At 47.1% G+C, this 25,029-nt stretch overlaps 1 protein-coding gene across 1 annotated transcript in view; it reads left to right on the top strand.

Moving 5' to 3' along the window:
* LOC146786140 (cytochrome P450 2J5-like) overlaps nucleotides 1-25,029 on the top strand; it is a 220,208-nt gene that overhangs the window by 37,540 nt on the left and 157,639 nt on the right. Inside the window, exons 5-6 of the mRNA XM_085635643.1 lie at nucleotides 1,793-1,969; nucleotides 2,957-3,098. Coding sequence (XP_085491769.1) covers nucleotides 1,793-1,969; nucleotides 2,957-3,098 — 319 coding nt within the window. The remainder of the gene's footprint in view (nucleotides 1-1,792; nucleotides 1,970-2,956; nucleotides 3,099-25,029) is intronic.

Raw genomic sequence — 25,029 nt, 5'->3', positions numbered from 1 at the left:
CTGCTTTGATAGTTCCAGAGATCACCGGACCAGTATTATTAAGGAAAGAGATGGTTTCCTCTGTCTTAACCTTAGCCAATTATGATAAGCAGGGCAGAATTTTATCTTCTGCATCTGGGGCTAGGCTCCAATGACCAACGAAAATTACACTGAAAATTGATCCCACCAAGTGCTGCTCAAGACCTCTACAACCTTAATACAGCCATTGGAAAAGACTGGATCAAGCAGATGGCCTTCAGAGTGGGTAGGTTTATTCACAAAGTACTTCATATTCCAATTGGACATAATGTCTGAGAGAAATATGAAGAGAGAGATGAATAGTCACAGGATGAGATGAAGTCATTCTCAATCCTACCCAATTTTGCATCAAACCCTTCCTGAAACATTTCTTTGGGCATTTGAGTTGAAAGAGATTTTCATGAGTGCTCTATGACTATTTAGGAGCTGGGGGCAGTTTTCCATTATCAGGTAGCCTGATGTTTCCAGAGGTAGAAAGAAATCTACCACAGCTGACATAACTTCAATGTTCCCATGAGCAGTGATTATTGTAGCACCATACTGTCTTACAGAGTTATGTATTGAATTTGTGTAGGTGTTTGTATGTTTTGCATTACTCCACCATTAACCCACTTCAAAGCACCTTAACATATACACAAAATAGAAGAAGCACAGTGATATTTCAAAACAGAGAAGGCCACAACAGAGCTTGCATCTTACATTAGGAAAGGACACAGTACAGTTAGCAAACAGTATAGTATGATGTGTTCCTCAGTTCCATATGTAGGTTAAGTAAAGGAGAGCTCACCATTGAAATCAAATTCACATTGACTCATTTTTATTCCCTTTCTGATGTGTGCTTAAGTTTTCTCCATCTGTCCCCAGCTCTTAATTTAGTCACATTTTTATTAGGGTTTTCTTTTCTGCCTTGTACTTTTGCATATTCTGCATTTTCTCATTTAGCATGTTGATCGCAGAAGACGTTTTGAAATCCCAAATTACATGGGTGCTCTGTCACTTGCTTTTGGTGCCCTAACTTTCTCAATGGAGTGTTGGAAACTATATCAGAGTCAAGTCTACTGCCACAGCCGCAAGATATAGGAGACGCTCCCCTACACAAGTAGCAGAGATCTGTGGTTGTTGTGGATCACCGGCTGTGGGTGGTGGACACAAATGGATTTAGGGGATTGGGTGAGTAGGGACCAGATGAAGAAGAGGTAGAGTAAGGAGGGTTCACGTATGTGGGAAACTGGACTTTGAAGCTCTGAGGGAAGGAAGCCGCAAAGGTGATGTGAGTTGTGGTTGAGGTCTAACAGAGTTACACAATATGACACCTAGAAATAAACACTAATCACTGTAGGGAATCCGAGCTCAACCGTAGAAGCTTGACAAAAACAGCAAGACTTTCCTTGGAGAATATACATGAGAACCAGGACTTCCATAGGCAAGGTTTAATCTCTGTCACCTTGCCTAGTTCCTACATAGTATCACTGTAGTTGTACAGTTCATACCACAACAACTTCCTACTTATGTTGTAAGTTTTCTGACAATGCAGTTTCTAATTTAGTTTTCTTTTAGACACTCCCACAAACACTTGTTCCACATACCTACTCACATAAATATGAGTGTTACGCTTCATGACTTTCTACCCATAATTCATAATGCATCTGTATTAGAAGTAAATTGTCAAACAAGAACATTCAAGGAGTAATCTACTAAACTCCTTCAATATGTTTGTTAAATGTATGATCAGAAAAGGACACTCTGTTAATCAATACAATATCTTTTATTCCAGCTCTTTGATGCTCTTCCCTGGCTGATGCGGTATATTCCAGGACCTCATCAGGATATCTTCAGGAGCAATGCCTTCCTGGAGGAATTTGTGAAGAAAGAAATCCAGGGTCACAAAGAAAATGGAGTGGCTGAGGAGCCCCACGACGTGATTGATTTCTACCAATCTAAAATATCAAGAGTAAGTGTTTACTTCTCCCATGTTGGCTGCTCTAGTCAGGCTCCTTGGGGTGCTTTGTATATAGAAAACACAAGCAATGATAAGAAAAAAATCAAACAACAGGAATCTTTCTGACTTATTGGTTTTTCATGCAAGGGGGTATCTATAAAAAAAAACTAAGAATAGTATGTGGGTAAATATTAAAACGCTCTGGGTTCACAATCTCTGAATAACCTTAACTCTTAATTAACAAACCAACTGAGCTTTCAAAAGCCATGCCTTTTAAGGTCAGAAATCCTCAACTCGCCAATTTCGTGAACAATCCTTCTTCATCTGTAAAAAGGAGTGGCCCTAGAACCTCAGCAAGTTTGTTACTTATGGGAACAAACAGCAAGCACATTCCCAGCAAGTCAACAAAACCCCTTTGACAGAGATCCTTTCAAAGCTTTCCAATAAATGTGGCAAGTTACAGAACACAAAATGAATAAATACATAACCCTTCACTAATTGTATTATCCTTTCTTCCTTTTCCTCTTTAATAGCTGCTACTAAGTAGTTCGATTTCTCTTTTTAGAGGGAGATACCGCTATTTGCAATCACTCCTCATCATGAAGTTATTGAAATTGCCCATCCCTCTAATTTCTGAAGTCTTTTCTTTGCTTCCATTCCTCTGGATAGAGGAATTAATTAATCTCACCCATAACTACTGCAGGCATGAGCCCTCATCCACATTCATTAGGCCCCCATCTCAGAGTTTCTAATATACCCTTACTCTAAACTAGCTAACCAAATGTTATCCATACCTACTAGAAAATGAAATCTGCAATCTATACAAATTCATTCTGCAATTCACTGTACTAATTTCCATCAATTCTATTTTATGACCAAGACTAGAGTGCTTTACATCAATACTCTGTCCGCAAGTTGTTAATATGCATAATCATAAGCCATAATAGACTGTTTCAATATTTCAGATTTGCTGAATTTTCATAATAATATCCTATTTAGGACCCTCCTGATGTTGATTCTACATTTGATGAGCATAACATGGTCCGCCTTGCAGCTGATTTGTTTCTAGGTGGGACAGAGACCACCACCAGCACTCTGCGCTGGGCACTGCTTTACATGGTGAAACACCCAGAAATCCAAGGTGAGGGTTAGGATGGGTACTACTGATTGTAGTTTGTACCCTATGTGGTATGAATTCAGAAGTCTAAGGAATGGGCATGTCCCGTAGATTAGCAAATGTAATTAAAGAATTATATTTGGGGTGCATGATATTCCACTAGGAAATGGATGTTTAATTTCAGTTTTGACACAATGTATGTGGTCTGTCAAACCCACTCTAAAACAAGCACCATTTGCAGAAAGTACTTTATAGCATGTACAGGGGAACAATCAATTACATCAATTCACCAATATGCCATGGGTAGTAGAAGTGGGATCACATAACCTTAATACCTCTTCTATTTTTACCACAATGTTTGACATCACTTCACCTTTGACCACGTTAACACAAGAAGGAAGAGATGAGAAGTAAGCTTTGACACTTGTGAAATAAAAAAAAATGCCATAACTAGCAGTAAACAAAGTAAAATAAAGTACAAATAGGTAAATAGTTCGAACATTTATATTGTAATTCAGCCCAGGGTGCAGCCACTATAAGTCTAATCAACCCACATCAGCCTAACAAACCAACAGTTGGTGCTTCATAAATGATTACAGAGACTTTTCTCTTTTTTACTGACTGGTTGATACACTACAAAATATCAATATGAACTGATGGATGAACCAGTTTGAGTTGGACTGTTGTTGTTTTGTGCTAGTTGTGTTGGCCCAGGGCTGGTAAATTAAATGTGACTAGTGAGCATGCAGTGATGCATGCGCCACCCACAGAAGTAGCCTTTCACAACTGTCTCAGGCCTCTGCCACTGCAGGACCTGGTACACAGTTCACTGCTACAGTGACTTGGCATTTAAAGTTACTTCCCAAGCCTGAAATTCCCCTTTTACAACATGTAGGTCACCCCTAAGGTAGGCCCTAGGTTGCCCTGTGGGTAGGGTGCTGTGTAAGTAAAAGGTGGGATATGTGCTCTCATTGTGTGGCTTGTCCTGGTAGTGACACACAGTCTATTTGGTTTCTTACCGCTGTGAGGCCTGTTCTTCTCATGGGTTTGGATTGGGAATTCCCTCATATGTTTTTCAGTGGTAATTTCTTATCTGAAATGAGTAGCATTGCCAAGTTTGATATGTTTGGAATATAGGTGATAAATCCTGCTTATTGGTGTAGGAGGTTTTTTCATGACTATTTCAGAAATGCCACTTTTAGAAAGTGGGCATTCCTACTTGCTTATGACTCATTGTGCTTTGCAGCCTGACTCCAATCCGCATCATGGGAAAGGTGACAGCTGGGCCTGTGCACACTTTCCAGACAGCCATCACACAGAAAGGGTTGGGTGTAACAAGGTTGCATCTGCATTCATCTGCATACTGAATGGTATTCCTGGGGTGAGAGAGAGAGATATGGGCCACACCTACATTTGTAAAGGTTGGTCCCTGCCCTCACACAAATGGCTTGTTTACCCCCTACTGATGTCTGGAGCCAGAGCTGTGATTGAATGGGGGTGTTGTGCACTTCTAAAGTTCTTTTGAAGTTACTTCCACATCAAAGAAATTTAGGGACTCATTTATGAGTCCTTGCGTCACTTTTGTGCCGCCGGTGCGTCACTTTCTGTGACGCATCAGCGGCGTACAAACTGGACCTTGTTGCACCATATTTACAAAGTGACGCATCTAGGTAGATGCGTCACTTTGTAAACCCCTGCGCTACATTATACCTGCGTCAGGTATAATGTATGCAGGGTGGGTGTTCCCACGTAAGTAAGCATCGTAGAAGTAACGCAGTGAAATCTACGAGACTTCACTGCGCCACTTCTAGGGTGCAAATGCGTCAATATCTTGCGCCTGCCTCACAGCAGGCGTAAGACTGACGCAGGCCCTTTCACATGGGGCTTGCCCCATGTAAAAGGACACATTGCTGGAGTTGCGTCACTTTGGTGACATACTCCAGCAATGCATCACTTTTGCGCCTACAGATACGTCAGAAATACTGACGGATCTTTGACTCCTTGCGACATGATGCGTCATACTGTAAATATGACGCATTATTGGAGTCGGAGGGAGGGCGCAGTGAAAAGTGACGCATCACTGTTTTCACGCAGTGATGCGTCACTTTTCATAAATGAGGCCCTTAGAGTATAAGTACAGGGGCACTGACCCCATGATTTTAGATACTGTGTCAGACTTGTAACCAGATGCTGCTGGCCCTACATGCTGCACATTGCCAGGGACTGGACTGCTGTTCTGTCAGGAGGGACCGCCATTTGGACTGCTTGCTTTGCTGTGTTGACCTGCTGCTTGCTGATTGCTGGGCTGCAGGAGGGTCTATCACCTTGCACCGCCTTATGTGCTGGCCTGCTGCCTTTTTTCCTGCCTTTGTCCCCCCAGTGCTCTCCAGAGGCTTGTGGCTTGCTTCTCCCACCCTGTTTTGCTGGAAACCCAGCGACCTGTAGGATTCAATTGCCTTCTGCTGGTTTGTGGAGTGTGTGGTGAGGGCTAAATTTGGCCCTTATCCCCTATCAGGAACTGACATGTGGCGGGCACTTCATTTATGTGAACAGTGGGGAGCCTTCCAGCTTCTCTAAGGATTGAGCTTTTTTTTTCTATGGTTGTACTGTCGGGCACTCTGTCTCTGACTCGGATTCTGTTCTGGTGTGGGCTGCACCGAGGAGAGGAGACCAAATCAACATGCTTTGCCAGACTTGTAACTGGGGAAACAGAGAAGCCACCAGTAACGTCAGCGCCCCATTACTGCCATAATAGCATTGTCTGGTAACTATGGGCAGGCCAGGGACTCAAGGCCCGTCAGAGAGGCCGTCCCTCAGAGCAGCCCATGTGTGTCCAGTCGGCATGCCCCTCCCTTGGTATAAGAGTGTATCCCCAGAATGGTAGGGCTCCTCTACTTGGAGCGAGAGGTGCTGTTGAGGCCGCGAGGCCCCACATGGCAATTCTCAGTGTTTTGGACCCAGGTCAGTGCAACCAAGCGGCTGCATTTCTTGCTGTCCTGTCTGTGGGAGACCCAGTCATGTCCCTAATCTTTTACCTTTAGTGTGTGGGCCCCCATATTTGCCCATACATTGGGAGGGCCCTGAGAAGCTGAAACTGGCAGCAGGATGAGAGGAAAATCCTCAATTTAGGGGCCGGTCTTCTAATCATGCTATTACCACATTTCCTGAAACAGGAGCGCAGATACGCCACAGGCCTATGTTTGGAGATTCATAGTCTGTGGGGAATTCGCAGATTACCATATCATGGTTAATAGGCTCACAAAGGTGCTGTGCCTCATATTGACATAGGAATTCATGTGTTTTTCCCCAATAAATGAACTGCTGCATTTTATGTCCTGATGTAATGATGTATATTTGGATGGTTGCAATTTGCATGCATGCACAGTAGGGCTGATTTATGTTTCGTTACATGCTGCATTTCACGTTCACAGGGATATGTCGTTTTATACCTTGCATAGTCAGGCTAACAAGTAACATAATTTGATGGTATAACATGCACAGTAATGCTGCCCTTGATTATGTTTGGTGAAATATGCAGCATATAAGTTAGTATCTTATTGCACTAACTGTGATGTTATGACAATTGCCTAGTTGGCAAAGTAATTATTGGTTGATGTTGGTTTAGTCTATGTTTAATGGCCTTTGGGATAAGCCTGACTGCTCGTGCCAAGCTAACAAGGGGGTTGCAGGGGTTACCTTGAGTGGGTAACTGCCTTACCCTGACTAGAGTGGTTGATTCTGCCTGCCTAAGATGCATACCCTAGCCAGCCAGGAACCCATTTCTAACAGTATTGCAAGAACTAGGGGCCAGATGTACAACATTTTTTTGAGGTCACAAACAGGTTTTAGGCCTGTTTGTGACCGCTAAAAACGTGTGGCCCATGTACCAACCCTATGTTGCGAGTCGCTTATCAATTAGCAACTCGAAAAATAGGGTTAGCGACTCGCTATTAGGATGGGGCGTCCCAAGGGCGTCCCTTCTTTATAGTAACTTCAAAACCAATGTATGAATGTTTTGCGACCGCATTTGCCGTTGCAAAACACTCCCAGTTTACCACCCTTCTCAGAAGGGTGGTAAGGCACTTGCAAATGGGAAGGAGTCCCCAGGGGACCTCTTCCCCTTTGGAAATGCATGCACAATTACTTTTTAAGGGCAGGCTGTGGTCCCAGGGACCACTGCCTGCCCTTAAAAAATGAATCTTAAAAGTTTCATTTTTATTTTTTAAATGCGTTCCCGTTTTCCTTTAAGGAAAACGGGCTGCATTTAAAAAAAAAAAAGAACTGCTTTATTTAAAAGCAGTCCCAGACATGGTGGTCTGCAGACCCCAGCAGGCCACCATCCATGAGAGTGCTAGCCATTCCCAATGGGGTTGCAAACTGCGACTGCCTTATTAATATTATTGAGGCATGCAATTTGCGACCCCATTGGGAATCACAAACAATGTCTCAGACACTGTTGTAGATAGCATTTTGCGACTCGCAAATTGCAACACGCAATTTGCCACAATTTGTGAGTTGCAAAATGCTATGGTCGTACATCTGGCCCCATATGTGCCTAAATAAGTTTCTTAATGTTTTGCTTACACTTGAGTTTGGATTCAGTTGAGACCAAGCTTTCAAACAGTTGATACAATCATTGAAAATGATTCCTTCAGGAGTTTCTGTTTATATTCCAGCTATATGTCAGGTGCAGTGCACCCTTAGGTCAGCTGCCCAATAACACTTTTCAAATGTGTAAACTTCGGGCCTATTTCACAAACTGCACTTATTGGTAAGTTATGTAGTACTAATGTAGTACGACAAATCATACTACAAAGTACTATTCACACACTACACTTTTGAAATGAAATATGAAATACCAGTATTTGTAAAGTGCACAGCTACCTCTGAAGTGGTGTCCCGGCGCTGGGGGCCCTCGGGAAGATTAAGCGAGCTATTGCCCAGAGTCACATGGTGCTGGGCTAACCTGCCGCTGGTACGGGGATCGAACCGTGAACCCTGTAGTCCGGAGTCAGGCACCCTGGCCGCTGCGCCACACCTCTTCCACAGTAGTAACTTACATACGTAACCTAGGCCTAGATACATGACCATTCAATGTTGCGAGTCGCAAATTGTGCCGAATTGCGACTCGTAATTTGCGACTCTCAATATTGAATGGACAACAGTGTCTCAGACACTGTTTGTGATGATTCCTAATGGAGTTGCAAATTGCATGCCTTATTAATATTCATAAGGCAGTCACAATTTGCGACGCCTTTGGGAATGGCTAGCACTCTCAGGGATGGTGGCCTGGTGGGGTCAGCAGACCACCATGTCTGTGACAGCTTTTTAGGTTGAGCCAAGGCAGTGCATGCGCTGTCTCTACGAGACAAGCTGTAATCTCTTCTGTGGCTTTACATCCCACCTATGCACTGCCATTCATTCCTTTGTCTGTCCTTCAAAAATGCTTTGTGGCTACTGGTCAACTCTTTTTTTTCTCCCGCCTTCTTGGCATTGGTATCCTCCCACGCAGCAGCGCCGAACTTCCCATATATGTACGCTTTCATCTTAATGCGCTGTTTCTTTCAGTTCTTTCATTCACGCTGCTTCAAGCTCTGTTCTGTGCAGTAAGTTCTTCCTGCCTCAGCACAGCACATTCACCCATCCCCGCAACCCCCTCTCTCAACATTGCTTCCCTGCCCCCACCACCCCTACCAGGTCGCCACTTGCCATCCCATAGCTCCACCCCCCACCCCCCTGCAGCTTGTCATTCTGTTTTGTTCTTTGGTTACGTGCACTTTCTGTTCCCCAGTGCCATGCTTTGTGTCTGTTCCGTTTCTTGTCTGCCAGCTGTTCCTCCTCCCTTTGCTACTTCATCTGTAAGTACCTTCCCCTGTGTAGATCTGAGCTATTGTTGTTACATGAGTCGGTCTGGACTACATGGTGACTTTCATTTTTGTTCGCGTGTACCATTGTTTGACTTGTTTTGTTTCTGTTTTTTTAAAGTAGATTTGTTGTACCCTGAGACACAAGTAGACACTGGTAGCCAAGTAAAGTTGAGGAGTACCTTTATTCTGTAGCTGGTCCAAGTACATGAAGATGGTACACAGTTAAATCAGGAAGGTAGTCCAGGTAAACAGGTAGTAATGATGTAGGTTAGCCAGTACTCAAGCCCTTAGTTCCAGGTGACAGCAAACCCCACCAGGAGCAGCCTGCCTGCTGCTCAGCCCATCTCTAACTGTCATTCCTTACTCACACAGACACCCAACATTCCATGCATCACTGCAATTCCAACATTCTACTGTAAACACACAGGGGCAGATTTATGTTCCCTGGCGCATCCATGCAAATCAGCAGGGATGCTCCAGGGAAGATGCGTCACGCAAGTTTGCCCTTGCGCCACCGCAGATGCGCCGCATTTACAATGCAGTGCATCGTGGCGCAAGGACAAGCAGAGGTGCAACGCATCTGCCGGCGTAAGGTTGGCGCAGTGCTGAAGTTGTGTCGCAAGCGCGACGCAACTCCAGCACTGTTCCAACCTACCCTATCACTAACATGGTGCGTCACGCCTTACGCCTGCTTGAAGCAGGCGTAAGGATTTGACGCACCAGCGTCGGAAAAGTGACTGCGTGAAATCTTGTAGATTTCACTGCGTCACTTTTCCGAGGCTTTTTCAGACGGAACGCCCACCCTGCATACATTAAACCTGACGCATGTTTAATGTGGCGCAGGGCTTTACAACGTGACGCATCTCCCTAGATGCGTCACGTCGTAAATCTGGCGCAGCTTGGCGCTAGCCTTGCGCTGCCGCTGCGTCACAAAAGTGACGCAACGGCAGCGCAAAAGCGGCGCACGGGGCTTGTAAATCTGCCCCACACAGTGGCTGAGCAGCAGGAAGATAGGGAACTATAAGGAATAAGTGAACTATGCAGGGCATAACACATCCCCCTCCTTTTAAAATGAAAATTTAAAATTGCACATACATGTAAATATTAAGAGAAAAAAAACTATAAACATGAAAAATTACAAATGGAATAAACAGCTCAAAACCCAGGTCTGTGCAATTAAATAAACATCACAAAAGGCCAGAGCCATTGAAAACGGAAAGAATGGATAGGTTACAACCAATAAATTGAGTAAAATAATCCATCCTCTCCCAATAAATATAATGGGAAAAGCTTTGTTGCGAATTGCAAAAGGCAAAAACACACCCTGCAAATTCAACAAGGGAACAAATGAATAAAAAACATTCCTCACATAAGGAATTTACGTACGCAGTGATGAATGGAGCTAAAAACCAATCTTTCACACCTCATTTGAGGTACAAACACTTGGGACAGAGACCCATAAAGTCCTCCCTCCTGTAAGGGTCTGAGACTTTAACCATGTATATGGGACTATAAACCTTGAAAATGCACCCTGTGTAGGGGAACCATGCCCATAAACTAAAACCAACCCAGTGAAAGGGTTAAATGTTATATTAATTGGAGGAAACCCCATAACCATTCCCCATGTGAGGGTTAACAATCGAAGAACTATCAATGGGAATCGTACCCATGAACTAAAACCAACTCAGTGTAAGGGTTAAATGTTATGTTAATTGGAGGAAACCCCATAAACATACCCCGTGTGAGGGTTACCAAACGAAGAACTATCAATGGGAATCGTACCCATGAACCAAAAACCAACCCAGTGTAAGGGTTAATTGTTATGCTAATTGGTGGAGACCCAATAAACACGACCCGTGTCAGGGTTACCAAATAGAAGAAATCTAAAAACTGTGAATGGGAAGCATACCATAGAACTCACCTCTGTGAAGAGGCTGCATGTAATGCTTAATGAGAAATACTTCATATTACCCACCCCTACGTAGGAGCTACGTGTGATGCTTAATGCAAAAGAAAATAAATCCCAAACCCATGCCCATACCTCATGAAAGGGAGAATTTAATACAGCTACCCACTAAAAAACTAGACAAGGACGTCCTTTGCGACACAAAACCTAAACTGTGGAAGCTGGGACAAATACATTGTAAACTTAAATCCCTCAAGCATGGATACTAAACCTTACTAACACATTGTACTAGCAAGGCAAAAACATTGTGCCTGATATAAGTTAAGAGAACGTGGATTGTTGGTACATTTCTACTACTTAAACGTCAAATTCCAACTAAGCACTAGATGGCAGCATAACACTGGGCAGACAATACTGAAAAACAAATCATACCCACAATTTCGAACATTTTCACACCACATTAGGGCAAAAAAACACGAGTCACTTTTCTTTTGGTATTAAAAAAAAACGAGTCAGAGTTCATGTTGAAAAATGCCAGCTGCTCCAATAAGTCTCTCATACGTGTTCTGCCAGATGAACAAGAGTATATAATCATATTACTCTTAGTTACTGTCCAGGAGTAAGATGGCAAGAAAACAAACAGATTCTGTCGAAGACGTAAGGCGCGCCCACCATGCATATGCTCAGAGGGGAGGTTACAAGACCCCTCGCACGGGACCCCTGTCACAAGTGGTCGGGTCCGACTCTGGCAACACTACATTCCTCCTTTACCCATAGATGTAAAAACTTAACAGTTATTAAACATAACGCAAAAGTCTTAAAGGATCTAAACTAGTTTCTGTGAGTTTCATGACCAAAACACATGGAACAGTCTTACTTGGTATTGGCGGAGGTACAGCCCACTCTCACTCCAGCAGTCGAAATCGGGCTACAAAGTCTCGGTACCTCTGGGATGGCTGTGGATGTGGGTGTAGGTGGTACTTGCTCTGAATGCGCCCTTCTGGAGGGGTTTGGAACATGTCCTCCGAACAGTCGGTCTCAACCACGTCCGGGCGGCTCTGTGTCCCTGGTGACACCGGATCTCCGTGGGCTTGCGTGGCCAAGTCGTTCCCGGTGTTCTCTACTCTGCGTTGAGTCTCTTCCTCTGTGGCTTCTCGAAGGCTTGGGGATGACGCTGGGCGGTAGTCTTCTGGCTCGGAAGACTCTTCCTCGACTCCTTGTGGGACCTTCTTAAAGAATGATACATTTCTTGTTACCTCTTCGCCGTCCCTGACCGCCGTGATCAGTGTACCGTTGATGTTCGTGACAGTCCAAGGGTCTAATTCGAATGGCAGGCGGAACTTTCCACCCGGATGGCGGTCTTTCACTAACACCCTGTCCCCAATTTTGATAGCGCTGTCGACGGCCCTTCTCTTCTGGGACGCTTCGCGATTGGTCTTTGTTCTCCGCTACATGGATCGGTTAGGCGGGTTTGGTGATGACGCCCACCTGGGGTGGTGTGGGATAATGTCCGTAACTGCTCTGCCAAAACAGAGGCGGCTTGGAGGAATACCTGTGGTGCAGTGGGGCGTCACTCTGTATTCGCGTAGGAATTGGCAGATGGATAACTCCAGGCCCTGTCCATCCGCTAGTGCTATCTGAATAGTCTTGTTTAGAGTCCTCATAAGCCGCTCGACTTCCCCGTTAGCTTGAGGCCACCTCGGGGTTATGCGTCGGTGTTTGACACGGTGGAACTGCAGGTACTCAGCCACCTCGGCGCCATTGAATGGTGGACCATTGTCCGTGCGTAGTTCCCCAATGAGGTCATGGGTGGCAATTATCTTTTCAAGCTTGGGAATTACCTCGGAGGCAGCAGTCGAGGATAGGACCTCTACCTCGGGGTACAGTGAGAAGTCGTCCACCACAACCAACATGTATTTTCCCCCGGGGAGGCTGCCAAAATCTGCACTGGCTCGCGCCCATGGGGACGTCGGTCCATCCTCGGTGATTACGGGCGCCGGAGGGTTGGGTAAGCTGGTCGCCAAACACACCGGACATCGTTGGACGATTTTCTCTACTACTCTATCCAGGCCTGGGAACCAGAGTTTGCTTCGGAGGCGGTATTTTGACTTTACGATGCCTTGGTGCGCGCCATGCGCCAGGAGGGCGGCCTGTTGGGTGAGGCAGCCGGGTAACACCAGGCGGGGACCCCTCAGGAGACACCCCTCCGGGGACACAGACAGTTCGTCCTGGACTTGGTGAAGCGCCTTCAGCGTTGCTTGGGCACCCGGCGTGCGGAAGGATGACGGGCTTTGGAGTGGTTTCTAGTTGCCTGATGTGACGGCCTGGATGGCGATCTGTAGGCAATCAACGTCTTTGGTGGCTTGCGCCACGTCCTCTAGAGAGATTGGCAGAGGTCTTGACCGTTCTACGATCATCCTGACGTACTCCTCCGTGGCCATGGCTTCCACCGCTTCCGAGTCAGTGGCCGGGCGAGCGTGTCTTGACAAAAAGTCGGCTGGATTTCGGGTGCCTGGTCAATACTCCACGGTGAACTGAAATTCCTTGAGCTGGAGCACCCATTTCTCAATCCGGGGAGGAGGCCGCGAGGAGGAGCCTCGGAACAGTGGGACGAGGGGTTTGTGGTCTGTGATTACCACAAACGGGTGTCCATACGGGTAGATGTGGAAGTGCCGGCACCCCCACAGGATGGCGATGGCCTCCCTTTCAATCTGCGAATAGCGCTGTTCCGTTGGGGTGAGGGTTCTGCTAGCATATGCGACGGGGGCCCATTCTCCGCATGCTTGCCGCTGGGTCAGCACGGCTCCTAGACCAGTCGGGCTGGCATCTACCACGAGTTGTGACTCGTTCCGGGGGTCGAAGTAGGCTAGGGTCGTGTCAGCTGAGAGCGCCGCCTTGGTCTTCTGGAATGACTCTTGCTGTTCCGGACCCCACTCCCAAGTGGCAGAGGCTTTCGTGAGGTTGTGGAGGGGCCCGGTGAGATCGGACAGGTCCTTGATGAACCTCCCGCAGTAGGTGACCATCCCTAGAAAACTGCAGACTGCTGTTATCGACGTAGGGGTGGGAGCTGTGTGGATGTCTTTGACCTTTTCTGGGTCCGGGCCAATTCCTTGGTCGGAGAACCTGTAACCAAAAAAACTGATGTCCTTACGTAGGAAATCGCACTTCTCTCTGTGGAGGGTCAACCCTCGCTCTTGAAGCCGGGTAAACACTGCCTGGAGGCGTCGGATGTGTTCGTCCAAAGTTGGGGCGTGGACCAGGATGTCGTCACTGATGTTTAACACGCCATCCAGTCCTTGCAGAACGTTCTGGATGATATTTTGAAATACCTCTGCTGCACTCGAAATCCCGAAGTTGAGCCGAGTGTACCGCCAGAGGCCAGCGTGAGTGGAGAAAGTGGTAATCAGGCGCAAGTCCGGGTGTAGGGGAATTTGGTGGTACCCAGACCTCAGGTCCATCTTCGAGAACCACTTTGAGCCAGACAACTCTCCAACAATGTCATCTATGGTTGGTGTCAGGTGGCGCTCACGCTTGATTGCGAGGTTGGGGATGCGCATGTCCACGCAGATCCGCACGGCGTCTGGCTGCTTCGGCTTCTTGGCTACCACTATGGGCGACACCCAGGGAGTGGGCCCGTTTACCCTTTCGATGATTCCGGCCTGCTCGAGTACTCGTAGTTCCGCTTCTACCTTGGGTCGTAGGTGGAATGCAATGCGTCGGTGCCGGAGGGCCACGGGGGCGACCGACTTGTCTATGTGGAGGTGGATAGCGGGTCCCTTCAGACAGCCGATTCCCTCAAACAGTGGCGTGTGTTTTAGTACAAGATGGTCAAGGCTGCGGGCTTGGACTGTAAGTGCAAAGTGGATCAGCCCAAGGTCTTGGGCTGTTCTGCAGCCTAGCAAGAAACCTGATCCTTCTTGCGACACATAGATTTTGGTTTGCAGGTGAGTGGCGTCGTGGGACAGGTTCGTCCGGAACATCCCACATAGGCGTAGTGGGCGACTGTTGCCGTACGCGTATACTTGCACCCTCGTGGGATGGAGTGCTGGTGCCTTATCAAGTGTCCGGTACACGCTGGCGGCCATCAGGTTGATTGACACGCCTGTGTCGATCAATGCCGCTACGGCTTGGTCCTGCACATTGACTGTGGACGGCGTTGCTGCCAGGGTGTTGAGCACCTGCACAACATGGACGGAGGCTACGTCCGCTTCATCGTCGTCCATGTCACTGCTGGTAGGGGTGTTGGGCAGTGGCTCTAGCTGTCTTATCCTTCTGGGCGGGCCACTCTGCTTCTTTTTTGGCACCGACAGACATACGCTTGCGAAATGGTTGGCCTTACCACATGCGCTGCAGATGTTGCCTTGTGCCGGGCATGCTCCTCTGTGGGGCGTCGCGCCTCCGCACCACGCGCAGGCGCGGCTGGGGGAGGGCTGAGCCGGTCTTGGGGTTCTTCGCCTGGGTTGTTTCGTGCAGTTCTCGGTGGCCACGGTCTTGAGGGCGCACACCGGCTCTGTCTTGACGGCAACCGCTGCCTTTGGCTCCATATGCGCAACTCTGGCCTTGGATAGTTCCTTTGAGCACCCTAGTACGAGGATGTCGCGCATGGGCATGTTGTCCGCCTCCAACACCCTCTCGCGCAGCTTCAAAGACGCGCAGCCTTTGATGAATTGGGCACGGGTCTCGTCGTCCACATCGGGAAGAGTGCACGTGCTGGCTAGCTTCTTCAATCTTGTGTAAAAAACGTCAACAGACTCATCTGGGAGCTGGTGGGCTTGGAGGAGCAGGAATCATTCATAGTCCACACTTGCAAAAGGTTCAAAATCCGCCGTGATAGCGTCGCGCAGCATGGCGTATGTTCTGGATGGGCCAGCCTCGGTTACGTCCTTCGATATGTCGTCGAATCGCTTCTCCTCCCAGGTGTAGCAGCATGGCGCGCCGTCGCTCAGCCGCGACTTCCGCCGCCACAAAGTAGTTCTTTAGTCGTTCCACCCACTTCTTCCACCGTGCGGCTTGCGACAGGGGGAGGCCGGTGACTGCGAACGGCTCCAGGGGGGCACGTTGGCCATGGCTGCCGAGGAGGGGCGCGGGCAGCAGGGGGCCTCACCTGCACACTTCCGGGAAGGTACACCAGCTGTTCAGGCGGTGTTCACGACGTACAGGGCTGCCTCGACGACCAGGGGCGCCTGGAAGCACAGGAGGAGTGATCAGGGCCTCCAAATCGGTCAAAACGGGCCCTCACGCGAGATGCGTGAGAAACGGCAGGGTCTGGCGATTTGTTGCATGCGAGAAGCATGAGGAACGGCAGGCGTGTCCGATGCCGCGCGGGAGCAGGCTCCGCTGAGGCAGAAAGCTTCCAGGCAGGCAGGAGGCAGTCACAGGGGGCCAGGGGCTGCCGTGAGCTCGGCCAGATGGTGGCAGGCAGAGATGCAGGGCGAGGTGATCTCGGCCCAGGGGTCACTGGGGCCACACGCGCTCACGCAGCGCGGCAGGAATAGGCACTCAGCCTCAACGAGGAGGGACGCTGCAGGGGTTGCGACGATCCGCTCCTTGGGCAAGAGCGTGATGGACCGGAGCACGCGATGGGGTGGCGAGACCACCTCGTCGCCAGTGTAGCGTTCTGGCCTAGGGCCTATAAATGAGCTGGACCACACGTGTGCTTTAGGTGGTGGTCAGCAACATGCCCAGCGCCCTGGGCTCTTTATTACCTCACGGGCGTGCCTTCCGTCAAGACGTAAGGCGCGCCCACCACGCATACGCTCAGGGGGGAGGTTACAAGACCCCTCGCCTGGGACCCCTGTCACAAGTGGTCGGGTCCGACTCTGGCAACACTACAATGCCAAAAGCTAACTGGAAACTACAGTTCTCCATCGTGTGAAGTACACAGCTCACCTTCGTGTGAAGTGTCAGCAACGTTGAGAACGTCCACAGCTGACCGTAGGGATCTCTGCTCCAAATAAGATGCATGTAGCACATGAAAACACTATCTAGGCACTTCCAAAGTTGCGCCCACACCCAGAAGAAGTTAGAATTTGTGCAGATTAGATGCGAGGTAAGAACAAGACAAGAGCTGCATCCAAACACAGTTTGTACAAAATGAAACACTTTTTCAAAATCTTGACATGTGTTGTATGCAATCACAGTTAAACATGTTTAAAGTCATAACCAGGGAACACTCTTCCCTTGATTGTGCAGTTTCTGTGGCAAACACAGGGTACAGCATGCTTTCTTTGGGGCTGTCTGGTGGTTCTAGACACTGGTGGGGTTGCTGAGTATGCTGTACCAAATTATTTTGTTGTGATGAATTCTCTTTTGATGCTTGTCGCATTGCCACTTGTAAGCTTGATTTAACATTGTTTCTCAGTTGTATGCACTAGTGATACTTGTGGCTTCTTCTAACCTTCTGGACTCATTAAAGATGTCATCTTCCGCTTCCTTGACCAGTAGTGGAGATAAGTAGGCAAGGGGGAACGTCTCCAACTCTCGCTCGTCGCCAAAATATGTTGTACCCTGTGACACAAGTAGACACTGCTAGTCAAGTAAAGTTGAGGAGTACCTTTATTCTGTAGCTGGTCCAAGTACATGAAGATGGTACACAGTTATACTAGGTAGGTGGTCCAGGTAAACAGGTAGTAATGATGTAGGTTAGCCAGTACTCAAGCCCTTAGTTCAAGGTGACAGCAATCCCCACCAGGAGCAGCCTGCCTGCTGCTCAGCCCATTTCTAACTGTCATTCCTCACTCAAACACACCCAACATTCCATGCATCACTGCAATCCCAACATTCTACTGTAAACACGCACGCTGGTTGAGCAGCAGGAAGATAGGAAACTAAAAGGAATAAATGAACAATGCGGGGCATAACAAAGTTCTTCAGTGGAAACACCAATAGTGTGTCCGTTTTCTGTGGCAAAATGTAAGTTAAATCACGTATAAATGGGCGAGTCTGTCACAGTACCGAAAACACCGTATTATTTCAGTGGTGCGCCTGTCACGCTATGGGTAGCACCGCATTATTCCTGGGGTGTGTTTATCATGATCCTGGAAAGCACGACATTATTCCAGGAATTTCTCTGCCACTTCGCCTTAGAGCACCGCATTGTTCTAGGAGTGTCTCTGTCAGGGTACTGGACTGTACCACATTATTCCAGGAATGTTTCTTATCCACTTCACTATATAGCACCGCATTATTGGAGTAGTGTTTCTGTCACAGTACCAGAAAGCCCTGCATTACTCGAGTCATGCGCATGCCACAGTACATGGTGAAGTATGCCCCCTGGAGAAGCACAGTGGGGAATGTACTGGCATGTTGGTGCCCCAACCGAGCCCTGATTCTGAAAGAAGGGGGGGTTCTCTCACATCCATTCTGCAGTGTTCTCAGTCAGGAGGCGGTCCTGCCTTAGAGTTCTTCACTCTGTTTTCTCTCTTTCTGACTTGGAATGAAAGGCAGACTCCTCACATACAGCTGAGAGGGTTACTAGCTATAGAAGTTGCATTTTTTACTGCACCATGTTCGTGCTCTTTTGCAGAAGGCTGTTTACAACAAGTTTGGGGCATCATGGGGCTTGCACTGGTGCCCACTGTAGCCCTGTCAGAGGAGCCCCTCAGACTCAAATCAGCGGGGTCAAGTGCCGCCTCCCAGCCGATGTGGCACTGGCTGACAGGTTAAAGAAAAGCCTGCAGCGTAGACTCATGGGCTACGGTCCTTTTACCTGTTTATAAACATTAGGGCTCCAACACACAGAAGAACCAGATGGACATATACAGTGATGGCCAAGGGGTGAAGGTAGCCTGACCCAGTATTGTATCTCAGCGTGCAGAACGTGTCACTTATCATTCGTATTCGTATAGCGCACAGATGTAGTATGAATCTGTTAAAGGCCCATAGTGACAGTATGACGTCAGTTCACCCAGCTCAGTCGGCTGCACGCAATGAAGGCGTCAGAATGGTCTTATTCATCACCTTCTCTGCGCTCCTTGCAGATAAGCCTGTTGTGGACCAGATACCAAAGAAGGATGAGAGGAGGGCCAACTCTAAAGAACGCGCCGGGGTCACTTATTTTTATGACTTGCTACATAGATGATAATACCAATATCAATGGGAATAACAACAACAACAAATCAAGCATTGGCAAAGCAAATAGGTCTCACCTTTTGGACCTTATAAGTATTCAGCCATGCAGCATATTATCCTGAGTGCTACAACTTCTACTTTTCTTTGCCATTATAGCACTGCATTGAGAAGTACTTAAAGTGTTATTTTTGTACAACTGGTAGTCTGAACTCACATATCTGGAAGTGCTTTCCTATCGGATAATGAAGGAAAAATATATTCTTAGTGAAATAAATAATTTACTTGATAACACAATTTAAGTGTGGAAGACAATGTGTCCAGGTAGCGAAGAAGACACAATATGCCCAGGTTTTCTGGTTTAACTTTGTACAATTCAGCTAATAAATGGGTATCAATGAGACATAACTGCTGAATTCTGGCTCTAGAAGTGAGTGAAATTGGCCCTGATCTGCGATTCTAAAAACACAGTCTGAACTCTTGGTCACTGAAAGTATGGCTTTACGTGCGAGGTTGTGGGAGCTCCAGGGTGGGGAGGTTCCCAGATGCATGGGTGCTCCAGTTTCCTTGGCTGCTGGGGTGCTTCGAGGTAGCTTCTGCTCCACAGTGTGAAGTTGCTCTAGGGTGCACTGCTGATTCAAGGGGCGATGATTGTGGGATTTGTAGTTCTTTTAGGTTGCGCTGGTGATAGAGGGGAAAAGGCATAAATCCTGCGGTTATCTAGAGTGGGTGCGGAGGGGCACATAGATAGGTCAGGGGAATAGAGACATACAAGGGGCATAAAGCGAGACAAACAAGGTGGTGCGGAAATGAAGACAGGGAGACAGACAAGAGCAAACCGTGTGACAGAGACAGTGGTATGGAGGAAGGCACCAAAATCAAGACAGAAGAAAAGAGACAGACAGCGTGACAGAGTTAGATAAAGGAACACGAGAGGCGACTACAAGCACGGCAGGTGGGAGGACACTAATAAGCAATGAAGAGGGACAGGAGCAGACAAAAACAATATTTTTGCCCCACAGAAATAACCCGGAGGAGTTTTGTGCGGAACATCTACAAACTTTGCCAACTCACCCAGCTCACCTACGTTGGTAATGCTGCCAGCAGAATGTGTTTCCGTGTTTCGCTCACCAATCACAGAAACACCACATTCTTAAAACACGAGCGAGAGGAAAAACAAACAAGCAAGGAGTAATAGAAGTCTGAACTGCTTACATTGGACTCCCAATGTAATACTGAAAGCGACATCACTGGAGGGGCTGGGTGTGGCCCGGAAGCGGCAGCTGAATGCACCACGGGATATGAAAAACAGAGGGCGAGACTTTTTTGGGGTGCATGTGACTGGTTGCCTGGTTTTCGTATTCTCCTGTACTTTCAGTTTATTATTACCACAACCTACACCCATTTCTGCGACAAACTTCTGTGCTGGTCTTATCAGCCTGGATTATGGTGAGAATGCAAAACAGTTAAATTGGGAACCTTTTATGGTGCAAGTGCATTTAGAGAATGACCGTTCAGGAGTTCGTACGCAAACTTTCACGAAAGTGAAAGCTAATAAGACAAGCGTGGCCAAGTGGCGGCAAGAGTTAAAGCAGCTGTTGCATCCCGCAAGTGGTGCGCTCGTGCTAGTGTGAAATCTGACACAACAGATGGCACACTGCGCGCCGCTACTGGTAACCGCAAGCAGTAGGCCTTTTCACACGTATGAGCATGAGAGCGATTCCAAGAGGTCGTTTTCCTAGAGCAGCGCATGCGCTCTGCGCTAGGCTCGACCTAAAACAGCCATCTTCTCAGGCCCAACATGTGTCTAAAGTCATAAAAAATGTTTTTCATGTACATTTTCACATACACTTTTTAATATTAATGATATGGCTTTGCCCGCTTTTGGGGGGTTTGTAGTTATGAATGGCTTTCTCTGGTATTTATTTTTACTATAGTTAATTTTAAACTTTTAGTATTTGTTGAACTTTGTTTACAATTCTCTCCTTGTTCCCATGTGCCGTGAATGGACCTCTCTGTGGGGCTCCTACCACCAAGGCTGAGAACCGAGACCTTTTCACATACTTTATTTACACTTTCAGGAGAGCAGCGAAAATGTCTGCTGTTGGGGTATTTTAGACAACGTTGGGCTGGCCTGTCCATAAACGGGTTTATAGCAATCCAAATGAAACTAGGGGCTCCAGAAAAAAACAGTGATGGCAGTATAGAAACGCAGCACTGTCAGGGCCTGACATGGGCTACCAAGAAACGCAGCACTGTCAGGGGCCTGACGTGGGCTACCAAGAAATGCAGCATTGTCAGGGGCCTGACGTAGGCTACCAAAAAAGCCAGTACTGGCAGGTGCCTGACATGGGCTACCAAGAAACGATGCACTGTCAGGGGCCTGACATGGGCTACCAAGAAATGCAGCACTGTCAGGTGCCTGATGTGGGCTACCAAGAAACGCAGCACTGTCAGGTGCCTGATGTGGGCTACCAAGAAACGCAGCACTGTCAGAGGCCCATGAAAAGGCAGGCTTTGCCTGGCCTTCTATTGCATGCACTAGAGTCAATGTGTTTGGGGGGGGGAGGGGGTCACAGATATGTTAGTCATTCCGAGATGACAATATGACAGAGAAAAAAGGCACGTTCGGTGTAGCCCTCCAAGTGCGTCGTTTAAAATCAGCATCTGGACCGCATAACATCAAAGGCGAGTAGGGCATCAGGGGGCGGTGTAATTCAATCAGAGGCTTCTGGGTGCTAGCCGAGCATTCTTATTCATGGAGCACTAGTGACTGTGCAAGGGGACCATGCAATCTCAGACGTGAGGAGTCAGTGTGATGCATCATTCCACTAAATGTCTGCCCTGGATAGCAGAAGCCTGTTTCACCCTCGTGACTCATTCAGTCCAGATGGAGGTATCCCACAATCCTCTCTGCCCAGGTCTGTCTGACTCTCACAGTGATGCATTCAAACCCTTAATCACGAGTCGGCATTTTCAGACATGAAAGGTGTTCCAGCAGTCCAGGCTGTAGAAACTTCCACCTCCAACATTTCCAATGTCATGTAGAACAGCTCAGTGGGTTTTCCTCCTGCTGCTGGTATTGGCACTTCATCCACTGGTCACAGGTTGGCTTTTGACACGATCAGCTTATTCTTTCATCCCTCGGAAATTGCTAAACGGAGACTGAGACAGTGGTTTAAATAGTGTAGTGGCGGACTTCAGCCCGGTTGTGAAGTGTGCTTGGTGTGCGCTTTGTGTCCATAGATGCAGGCGGTGGCCATCGGCACTCTGGGAGCAGGGACTTATCTTTCAACATCGCACATTAACTGAGGGCCCGAGAGAGTCCAAGAGCCAGAGGGGACTGGAGAGAGTCAGAGAAAGCCGGGCAGAAGAGGGCGAAAGAAAGGAGAAAACAAGCGCGCTGTGCACACACTGCATGAATGCGAGATATGCACCTGGCACACGGCCGCGCTGCTGCTTGCTCCCGAGCACCCTAGGCCAGGGGACAGAGAAGGTGGGACATGCACCCGCCTTGGGCCAATTGCGTGCTGTCTTTCTTAGAAATCACAAAAAACAATGGGGATACCCTATGTCCCTCAGAACCTGGGTATGAAACAATAAAGCTACAGTGGTTCTGTCAGGTATGTGACTGATTTCTTCACAACATTATCATATTCAAAGTAGACAATAGGAACACATGTGGAGACCACTTCATATATACCGAATTCAATCAGGATATTTATTTTAAACTAAATTTATCAGGCTGTCAACAAACACAGTGACAAATAATGTAGTGAAATAAGTGCTCAGTGACTGTTGTGAAGTGAAAGCAATATATACAGGTTGGAAAAATAAAATATGAAAGAGAAGGAGACCTAATTCAATCTCTGTTGACTGAAGTAATTGAAGAAAGAGGCGTGCCTATATGCCCTCAGATAAACTGTTTCTTTTCTTGTGATGGATAACTGCCCACCAAAAGCCTTCCAGCAAGACTCGGGGTCAGAGGGAAGCCTTTGCAAAATGTTTAAAACTGTGCACTTTGGGTGAAACACTTTCCATTCCGTGTATCAAGCAAGCATGTATTCTTAAATCACACTGCATGACCCAGTGAGCAGTAATTGTATAGCTAGCTATTCAATCCCTGGTGTTATTTCTTTCCTCTTTTTTTTCTTTCAACTTGTGCTCCATAATTTCAAGGTAACGCTTGCAAACTATAATATAGATAAGAAGGGAAATACACACTTCTTTCACATGCCCCTAGTTGTAAAACGAAGTGAACCAAGAATAGTGCTTGACACTTAGGTTGAAAGCTTCAATCGTGTGTTGTGAACATCACAGTGAGATGTGGAAAGGATCAGGCTGGCTGACTCCGTAGTCTGCAGATATCTTATCATCCACTACAACAGTCCCCACAGGAAATGGGCCCTAAACACTGTAAATTGCCCAAAATAACCATGTGTTAAAGTGATGCAACACTTTAATGGATGTTTTCCACTTTGAATTCCCACATCTCGGCCCAATCTGAGTGGAAAATCGTGCTTGCTGACAATAATATTGCATGCGTGCAAACAAACTAAATAGGTCTGTTCCTAAAAAGCAGGGCATACATAAATTAAATAAATGTAATTTTAAGTCGTTTGATAAGGATAAAAGCATATTTTGGAATTCATTTGCAAGAGTGCCTGTGTCAAACATGAAGGCCTTGATTACAAATGACGGCACTTTCAGAACTTCGCCCACAACATGACTTGCTAATGATAAGAATGTATTTCTGATAAGTGCTTGAGTTCACTTTTTTAGGTCTCGCCTAGGCAGCGCATGCACTGCCTCTCCGAGACTTCAAGTAATCTATATGTTGGGTGAAACTCCTATTGCTGGGTAATATCTCCTGCCACTCACCATTTGTTTAACATTGGCATACTTCTTGTTAGCTGGGATTTTACTGGCTGTTGGTCTGATACTGATTTCCGCTTAGTCCGGAAGCGGCAGAATGCGGCTTACATATAACTATGTCTGTACCATATCTGCCATTATTTATATAGAGACCCCCGAACATACGGAACAATATGGCCTTGTTGCAGTGAGGAAGTGTGCAGAAATTTGCAGTTCTTAAATTTATGTTTACTTTGCAAAGCAACACGATACGCACCCTTTGCAAATGTTTAACAACCAGAAAGTTAAGACCACCAACGTTTTTATATCTGTGAATAAACCTAGATTCGTATTTGGAACGACTTGGAGGCACATTAGGAGAGAAGCGGCTTCCGTTCCAGCGGTCTGCGCGAGCAGTATCAGCTGGTGACTCGGGCCGGCCGTATTTGATCCCAGGCTCCTGGTCAGGTGGTGGGTGGGTGTCTCATTCAAGCCCTGGGCTGTTTTCCCACTACAGAGCGGCCTAATTTATAGAATCTCTTTGAGGCTCTGAGGGGTCTTATCCTACAAAGAAAGCTGGCATGTGGATGTGGCTAGACGTCAGGTTATCTAAGTTTTAATGCAAAGGTTACTGGCCCACCATAAATCCTGTTAAGTACATAGAAGGAATATGGACATTATGAATGGGCAAGATGTACCGCCTCCCCTGATGACAGGCTACACTTAAGTCTACTTGGCACATAAAAATCTGCATGGAAACACCTATAAAATAAATGGGTATTCTGGTTAAATGCACAAAACTGAACTCTGCCAGTGAAATGCTGCAAAAAGATGAGTGCAGCCACGTATGTCACAAAAAAGTCCAGACACCACGCTTTGCAAAGTATTCTTTTGTTTTTTAGTAAGGGCTGTAGAACAAAGTAAAGAATATCTGCGTCCTTTGTCTGGTATGATATATAAACTGTCTAGTACAATAAATCAACAAGAGCACACAATCTCACCCTGATTAACAGAGACCACCCTCTAGTGGATTATGAAGGCACAGTCTCATTACAGTTAACAAGGGAGAGTCAGGCGGACCTACCAGCAGAGAACCTATTTAGCGTGAAGCGGAAGAGGTGTTAGTGTGCTACAGAGGCCTCTGTGGGAGGTACCCTTCAGCCGAGTATAGCTGTCAGTTCCAATTCTGTTCGGCTATATATTTTAGTTTTATGTGTGTTAGATATTTGCTGGGCCATGGAGATTGCCCTTGTGCTCAGTT

Source organism: Triturus cristatus, chromosome 11 (assembly GCF_964204655.1).
Source record: "Triturus cristatus chromosome 11, aTriCri1.1, whole genome shotgun sequence".
NCBI lineage: Eukaryota > Metazoa > Chordata > Amphibia > Caudata > Salamandridae > Triturus > Triturus cristatus.
This window is presented reverse-complemented; position numbering and strand designations above follow the sequence as displayed.